General features: G+C 50.1%; 1 protein-coding gene across 1 annotated transcript; it reads right to left on the bottom strand.

The window, feature by feature from the left end:
• Positions 1-2,222: 2,222 nt before the first annotated feature.
• LPAR2 (lysophosphatidic acid receptor 2) lies at positions 2,223-7,383 on the bottom strand (the record flags this gene model as incomplete). Its single annotated transcript, XM_084304026.1, has 2 exons — positions 6,648-7,383; positions 2,223-2,524 (listed from the first exon to the last, which is right to left on the bottom strand). Exons 1-2 carry the CDS (start codon positions 7,378-7,380, stop codon positions 2,223-2,225), a joined length of 1,035 nt encoding a protein of 344 aa, XP_084160152.1. The 5' UTR covers positions 7,381-7,383.
• Between the last annotated feature and the right edge of the window lie 1,700 nt (positions 7,384-9,083).

Raw genomic sequence — 9,083 nt, 5'->3', positions numbered from 1 at the left:
TGTTAAGGAGCAGCAGCAGCTCGACATGTATTTATTTGAAAAATTATCTTTGCATGAAGTAGGACTCACGCACTTCCTGCTTTGGGGATGTTCAGAGAAACAGAGAGAAAACGTCTAAGTTTGTTCCATCCCAGCTTCACTCCCAGTAACAACTTTCCAGGTGTTTCACTATTTAGTCTTCCTCCAGCTCCTGCAGATTGACCACCTGCAGCACGTACACACAGCCTGATATCCCAAATCAATCTTTTCCAAGGAAAAGGAAGCTAGAATTATTTGGCAATAAAAACCATTATCCATTCTCTTAGCCCTGGTGCCTTGTATACTTTAATGGTGAGTCATTTTCTAAAAACGAGACAAGCCTGGTATTTGTAAACAGAGGACCAAGACTGTAGTCTTACCCTCTGCTCTGGCTACAGTTACTTCCTCCAGTTCTCTTCCTGGTCTCTTTCTGGAGGCTATAACCCCTCCAGACACCTTCTGGAGGCTATGAAGCCTCAAGACACTCAAGCAGTGCCCTGCTGCCCACCTAGAAGGCAGAGCAGTGGCAGGGCAGTCCCCCACACAGCACCTTACAGTGCATGCAAGCATCAAGGTTGGTATTTGTCCCTTCCAGCATCACAACACAAAACTGGAGAAGGGCACTTTTCCCAGAGCCAGGGCTTTAGGGGGGAGAGGGGGGGAGGAGGCAGGGGAAATAGGGAAAAATTCCAAGTCTTGTTTCTAAAACCCAGGACAAAGTATTTATTCAAAGAGTCTCTGGGACACAAAACCATATTCCAAGGCTGTTTTCATCGATCCAAGAGTGTGTCGCCTTAACACAGTCACTTTCCTGACCATGTTCTGCAATAAAGTCCATACGTGTGCATTTGAACAACAATCCCTCCAGTACGTTGTCTTCTCTGCCAAGTCACCTGAGGTGATCAATCAGGAAGCTGGTCATCTGACAGAACCAGGCCATTTTATTAAAAAACCCTGAAACTCCAAGTTTAGACTTCAACGCAAATACTCAAAGAGACTGCCTTCTGTTAGCCTCTCCGCTCTCACAAAAAACCATAACTCTAGATTTTGGACTGATGCAGGCACATTCACACCATTAAAAATTTAACCGGGTGAAGGTGAGGGAAACCTGCAAAAAGCATTTACAGTTCCTTGGCCACGAATATTCTTCTGCCAGCAGAGCATCTGCTCTTCGTGGCCTCACAAGAGGGACATCGCGTGTCAGATGCAGCAAATGGATTTGCTCAGAAAACTAGATCCTACTCGCACTGATATTAAATAATACTGCTAACTTCTTACGGTGCTTTGCTGAGAGAAAGACTACATTTGAACAGACTTAACACATTATTGGCACAGTTGAATATTAAGGTACAAACTGCACATGAAAGCCTAAGGCAAAAATACTGATTGCCTTGGAATCTAACCTAAACCTGTCCCAAAGGGCTTTCAGTGAGTAGAAAGATGGCTTAATGGGAACATGACTCACTCCACATTTATGAATAGGCAATGAACTTGTGCATACCACATGGTATCACTTAGCAGAACACAAACACAACTGCAGTTAGTTACAGCACCACTCTCCATTTTAGGGAGGAATTAGGTGCTCTTAAGACATCCTCCAGCAGCCCAGAATACTTTGAAATTCGGTAACAGACACTTCGGAAGGAAGGAATCTGCTTCTCAGGAAGCAATTCAAACAGATTCCTCTCTGAAGAGGCTTTAAGAAGAATACAACTCCTGAAAAGTGTGGAACACAACCCGAGTAAGACCCTCTTGGGAAACACTAGGCAGCTCTGTTTAGGAAGCGATGAGTAAAACTGAAGGGCTTTGGGTCTTTGGAGCACGCTACCACCGGAATGACTATTTCTGAAGGCAGTAATACTGAAGTACCAAGAGAATACTTTCCTTGTGGAGAGATCACACGAGATTCCCGTTGCATACAGCATGCTTCTAGAGGCTGCTAAATTAAATCAACCTTGCTTTAGAAATAGCAGTCTTTAATAACAATACTACTCAAAGTACGTTTGTCCTAAACAACGCACCATTCAGCAGTTCCTTAAAAGCACCTCGTCCTTTATCGATGACAAGCATTCTATAGAAACATTTATGCTTGAGCACAACAGAGAGGTCTCTACTGCTTTAGAAGCAGGTTGCTCTTAGCCTCTGCTCTTTTTTTTTTTTTTAAATCCAGAAAGTGGCCACCACAGAGCAGCGATGCTGAAGAGCTAAATAGAGGAGTCCACGGTAAAGTGCCCGTTCTGAGAAAGTGTTCTGCGGTCTGTGGTGTTTAACTTCACCACCGTGGGTGTGTATTTGGAATTCCTGTAACAGATGAAGCAGAGGATCCTCCGGAACGTGCTACGCATCTCGTTGTCCCTATAAGAGTAGACAATAGCGTTTATCAACGAGTTGATCTCTGCCAGCAAAAGGACGTATTTCTCCACCGCTAGAACATTGCAGCTCTTGCAGCCCAAGCCATCCAGCAGGAGCACAACTTGTCCTGGAGTCCAGCAGATAACAAAAGCACCTGGGAAGAGAAGAACCCCTGTTAGAGAAAAAAAAAGCAGGTTCCTGGCCCTGCCCAGTCACTCACCACAGGGATGCTCAACTGGTGTTTTACGTAGTGGAAAAGTTAAACAGGGAAAACACCAGTTTCCCCTCCAAATTTTTGCTTCATGCTTGGGAGGAAGTCTGAGGATTCTGCCACAAACTACTGAAAATGGAGACGTTGCCTTTTCTTCCCCCCTTTCCCCCACCCTGTTCATTCACAAACGTTTCCAAGTAGCTTGACTTACCTCTCCCCTCACTGCATTTACAATGTGGAGATGAAGTGCTGCTGTGGTTTAACACCGACGGGCAGCCAAGTCCCACACAGCTGCTCCCCCACTCCCCCTCCTCAGCAGGAGGGAGGTGGAAGAAAATAAGGAGGAAATTGGAAAAAACTTGCAGGTTTGAGATAGGAACAGCTTAAAAAAAAAAAATCGAAGAAAAGCACAAGCCACAGGGAAGCAGAAGGAGGAAAATTATTCTCTACTTCCTATCAGCAAGCAATGCTCAGACATGTCCTGGGAAGGAGGGCTTCAGCATGCCTAGCTGGGGAAAACAAAATGCTTTGTAACGAAAGCCTCCCCTTCTTCTCCCATTACAGTTAGGGAAGAGCCAGAGGAATACAAATTGAACGGAGTCATCCTCACTGTCCCTGCAGCTTATGGGGATTTTGGAAGGGCTGTGACCAACACTGGGGCAGCGCGATGGAGTCCACCTTGCACAACCACACACACAGCCGAGCGATGGGCTGGCCAACGCGAGGGCTGAGCCGGATGGACTCCACCACTGGTTCAGTCTGTTCTTGCCACCACCTGCCCAGCTCTTGGGCTAATTGCTATTTTGCATGGAGTGGGAGGTGCCCCGCAGCTCCTAAATCCCTTTTTACGGTCGCGGTTTTAACTCTCAGGCTGACGTAAATGGAGCACTCGCCCAGCAGCAGCGCGCCGGGAGCTCATGCAGAAGTTTGAAGCACGGGAGCTGCACCCTGCTGCGTCTCCTGGGAAGGGGTGGAAGGGAACCAGGCTTGCCGAGAACTTCACAACTACACCCTTTACTGGAAAACATCTGAGACGGGAAAGAACACCAGCCAGAGGAGTCGCACCAAAACGAGAGGCTGAATTCAAAGCTGTCATTAAACGAAACGCCACACTGGGGAAGAGCCAGGGGAGCACATGTAAAGGATCTCCAGAGTTTCTTGAAGTCTTTGGGGCTGATTATAGGCAACTGCATCCTGCAACCCTTTTTATTTAAGCAAACTGTGCTCCCAGAAGGTCAGCACAGCAGCCACCACATCTGGGCCAGGCAGCTTTCCCTGCACTTGCGGCCAGCACTCTGCTTTGCCCCCTTTAAAATTAGCAAAGCTGTAAAATAGATGCCTGGCTGTCACGAAGGAAGGTCCAACGCTTCTCCTTTAAATCGAGTCAACCCGCAGGAAAGGGACCTGCTTGTTTTGTGATGCAACTTTCTTTTTTGGCCAGGTTTTCAGCATCTGCAATGAAAGCCAGATTCTCCGGAGAGACCGGCTCCCAGCAGCACTAAGTAAAGCCAGGCGAATATTAAAGATGTGAATCTTAAAGATGGAAGGGGGAAAAAGGAGTACCTAGAAAGTTTCAGCTGCTTGCTTTGCTCCTTAATGGAAACTAAAGCGTGCCAAAAAGAAGTCTGAACTCTTAATAATCCCCTCAGCATGGTCACAGCAACTCAGCCCCGTAAGTTTACTCATCAGGGGATCCCGTCCCGCTCAACCAGCCTGTGGGAAACTCTCTACCGCCTTCCAGATGTACCTTGAACTTCTTATTGATTTCTAGGGACCGGCTTCTGAGTGCCCAGGACCTGCAGGATTTCTATGCTGTGGGTACGTTGCCTTGCATGGAGGAGGCATGCAGCCTCCACACCGCACCCTCGGCTTCCTCCACGCTCACCAGCAGCTACACCCTCTGATGCATAAGGCGCAAAGCATTCCTCTGAGCAGAGTCCAAGTTTGCAGAAGGCCAGGGAACTAGGGTGGAGAAGGAATTACACCAGGGCTTTCACGGGGAGAGGGGAAAAAACCCTCTGCAGTCACAAGCACACGCCGGGGCTGAGCTGGAAGGTGTTGGCCCTGGGTTGGGGAATTCCTCCCCTTGTTCCTACCCGTGCGAGTGACCTGTATGAAACAGTCACTTCCTTCCAACACTGCAGGAAAGGGAAAAAGCCCTCGGGTTACGGGAGTCCTAGAGGCCCGAGGAGCTCCTCGCTCTCCCTCAACTTTCCACATGAGTTTCCTCCCCACTCTGTCCAGCCCCAGCCACCAAATTCCTCGTGAAACCACAGCAGCTTTTCCAAGCCTCCTGTGACCCAAGCTTTACTCACTCGAGGGAGAAGACAAAGGCAGGCAAGCCAAGCCAGGAGTGGGGACAATAAGAGGAACGGGATATCCCAAAACAAGGCAATGCACCAAGCATGAATTGCATTTTTCCTTGTAGCCCAGCACTCCCACCCTGCCAACCCTCTTCCAGAGGAGACTGAAGTGCCATAAAATTAAGTAGTCCCGCTGTTACCATGGGATGACCCCTCGGATACTTTTCAGGAAGAAACGGAGGAAACAAAGCTTTCCCCTCTGCTCTGGATTGCAGAAAAACAAAAAGCAAATTCTTCTTTAGCCCCTCTACACTGCATCTGATCAGCTCCGAGGCAGCCGGAGCTCCCAGCTGCGCACAAGAGATGGCGAGATCGCAAGGCAGGCAAGGAGGCATCCTGCAGAAGGCAGGAACAGGCACAACCCCCCCAGTTTCGGTGCCTGCAAGTTACAACAGGACGCAGCAAGCAGCAGAGTGCCCCCGAGCAGGGACGCACTGAGCAGCAGAGGCTGCTCCTCTCTGCTCCCCCCACTGCCGAGCCCGACGCTGCCAGCAGGAGTTTGCAAGGGAGTAGTCTTTGTTTGCAGCTCCGAGGTTTCCCTGACTGAGCAAATTCTGCACTTATCAGGCAAGATTTACAAGCCAGGGGGTTGTGACCGTAAGCCCAGAGTCGAGCAGGGTTGCAGAAAATCCAAATGTGTTGCTTTATTTCGCTCTAAAGGAACATCGCTAGCCCAGTAAAACAGATTTTAAAACGCCGTGATCTGCTGATCAGCTCACGAGCACGCCAGCCTGCCTTGTTAGATCCCTAGTATTCCTCAGAGGTGTCCTTCAGAGACACCCACACGCTCGCTGCTGTCTGGGGATTGCAGACAGAAGCCTCTGCACAACTTACACAGAGACAAAATGCACAGAATGGTGTTTGGAAGCAGCATTTACCCATTCATCTCAGTAGCCTGGCTACCAAGACGCACAGCACCGTGTGGAACATACCCGCATAAGGTCAGGTATCTGGAGGATGTTAAATAGCTTGGAGAGGCACAGCCTCAGTGCCAACCACTTCCCGTCACTGATCTGCTCCTATTTGCACTACAAACCGAACCCAGGCGGGCTAACTCGCAGGCACTTAGCGCTCTGCTGGAGACCCTGCTTGGACCAGGAGCTGAGACATCCCAGTAATTTATTTACCAGAGCAGACAGACCCAGCACTAGCTGCTTTAAAAAAAAAAAAAAAAAAAAAAAATGGAGCAAAGTTTAGTGCTTTGTTCCAGTAAACAGTCGGAGGAATTTGGACAGAACTCCCTCATTGTCTTCCCCGTCACCTTGTGATGTCTGCCCCAAACCTCCTTCCATCCTCTAAAGGATGAATCCTTCTTGATAAGGGCTGTCTATGGGCTCTAGTGCCGTGCAACTGTTGTGTGCTTGCTCCGTGGAAGAGCAGAGGGCTTTTTGCTTGCCTAAAGCACATGAATGTAGTCAGATATTACAAAAATGACATCAGTAACAGCCCATTTTCTCTCTGCTAGCCAGAGAAGGGATTTGGGAGCTTGCATTCTCTCTGCCTGCCTGCCCCGACCACGGCTTGCACAAAATTCAGTCCCAAATCCATTTAATTACCCAGCAGCCAAACCCAACCAGCACCCCAGCGGCTTCAGAGAAGCAGAGAGGCAATTCCCAGCCCCCCCGGACCCAAGCACGTTCACCTGCAGCCCCACAAAACCCAGAATTAAGCATCAGGGCTTCGATGCAAGCAAGGGGACTTACTTAGGATAATCGTGACCGTCTTGACAAGGCTGATCATGGTCTCCTTGTAGCGGGGGTGGAAGCTGGTGTGCTTGGACATCCGCGTCATCTTCCTCTTCACGTAGATGAAGATGTGCGTGTACACGACCACCATGATGAGGAAGATGACCAGGTTGGAGATGGCCCAGAAGGTCAGGTAGCTCCTGCTGTAGAGCGGCGCCATGCTGGAGCACTTCTCCAGGGCACAGAGGCAGTGCCAGCCGTAGGACGGGATGAGCCCCAGCAGCAGGGCCGTGACCCAGATGCAGAAGATGAGGATCATCACGCGCTGGTTGGACATCTTGCTGTGCAGCTGCATGGTGAAAACAGTCTGGTGCCTCTCCACCGCGATTGCCAGCAGGTTCACCACGGAGGCGGTCAGGCTGGTGTCCAGCAGGCTCTGACGGATGAACCAGGTCTTCAGGGAGAGCTCCGCGGTCCTGGGCCCCGTGTGGAACATGAGGAACATGTAGGCGATGCCAGCGAAGAGGTCGGCAGCTGCCAAGTTGCCCAGCAGGTAGTAGATGGGGTAGTGGAAGCGGCGGTTGATGATGATGGCGGTGATGACCAGCAGGTTGGTCAGCAGCACGATGACGCTCACCGTCAGGCCCAGGGCAACCACCAGGACGTCCTTCGTCCTCCAGTACGTGGTCAGCTCCTTGCGGCTGTTGTTGTAGAAGAACCCCACCGTCTCATTGTAAAAGCAGTGCTTCATCGCTGCTGTCCTGAGGAGGGAGCAGAGTATCGTTAGCTCGTCGTGCCCACACAATTCTTACCAGCCCAGGGGATGCTGAGCATCGCTTTAGTGCCCTTGACGCACACAGAAACAGCCTCAAATACAAGAAAACATTCTGTAAGAGAAAAAATTACACATCTCCTGAGCTGGATACTCATCTGTCCTCAAAGCCATGCTGAGGATGCAGCAAAACCTTGAACGCTCCCGGCAGATGCCTGCCAGATCTGATAAGAGATTCTCCCTGCCTGCCCCACGCAGCCTCACAGGGGTGACAGACAAAACTATTTTTGTTGTCCCAGATGTCCCGCTTCAGAAATGTGCAAACAAAGCAGCAGCAAAGGAGGTTTATCAGTCAATCGCTAAAAAACTCTGATGGAGAATGAGCCCCTGCAGCTGTTGCAGTCCCCAGGACTGCTGCTTCTGGTTCAGGAAGCACGCATCTCATCTCGCCTGGGGTAGCTTTAGTGCTTCAGGGCTGATATAACCTCACCGTTGCTCCTGAAGACCACTACACACAGCATTTGCTGGTCCTTCCAGACCAGATGAGCTCTCTCCAAAGTCAGAACCAAGTGGAAAAGTACCTAGAGCCGGGCCTAAGGAAGTCAGTGACAGCAAGAAGCCTGCATGTACTGCTGGGTCTTGATGAGCTGGATCATCAGGAAGAGCTGCAGCACTTCGAGGCTACACACCAGTATGTGGGTCAGCATCCCACGCTTCCAAACACCAACCAGCAAGTCACCTGTGCAGGAAGCAACTCCCTTCCAGGTCTGGAACAAGGCTGCAATTCAAGACTCATTATACTTGGTGACAATTTGATAGGAAGAGATGTGCAAGTCTCAGGAAGGGCTTTCCATGTTTCTCTGAAGCACTGGGCATTGCTGGGAGCAAGAGCAGGCAAGCCATTTGTCTGGACCATGACAATAAGTCTTAATTTTCAAAGCCCACGCGCCTCTCTGACATTTTAACTTCCTGTCCTGTGGGCAACCAAACACGAGGCGGCACGTTAAGCTGAAAGATGCTTTACATTACAGCTTTAGGGTCAGAATTTAAACCTGGTAATTGACACATCTTTGCCTGTCTGTGGGAAAAAAAGCGACAAACGCAGCACTGTGAACGAACCCAAGGGATGAGAAGCCCAAGCATTACATCCCACAGCAGATATTCGTGTTCCTTTCCTAACCAAGGGCTTGGAAATCTCAAGTCAGGGCTGGCTGCAGTCCCTGCTGGGAAGGGCAGACCCAGCCTGCAGCCTCCTTCCTCCCAGCACCGCGAGGTGCTGAAAAGTGACATCGTTTTTCCTTACCCTCCTGAGCTCTGCTCATGAAGTCACTGGTTCCTGTCCTCTCGTGAGCTCAGCCGCCGCTCTCATTTTAGAGAAAGCCTGAGACCATGCAGCAAGAGTGCTATCCTCTCCAGACAGGGGAAAAAAAAACACACAGTTACCAACTTACAATTCATTTTAATCACCCTGAACCCGCAACAGAGTTCAGGAGTCTTAATTACATCTTCCTCTGCTCTCTTGGCAGCAACCTCCCCGTGTTCCTGGACGCTTCAGCAGCAGCTCCTGGCACAACAGCAACGCTGTCGCTGGTACCAGGGAGGAGAGGTAATCGCGGGCAGGCTGGCTCATTATCACCCACACCGCACCCAGCCCTGCCTGCGCACACCGCCGAGCTGTGCAA

Source organism: Netta rufina, assembly GCF_964035555.1.
Source record: "Netta rufina genome assembly, chromosome: 32".
NCBI classification, from domain to species: Eukaryota; Metazoa; Chordata; class Aves; order Anseriformes; family Anatidae; genus Netta; species Netta rufina.
The sequence above is the reverse complement of the archived record's forward strand: the minus strand, read 5'-3'. Positions and strand labels throughout refer to the sequence as shown.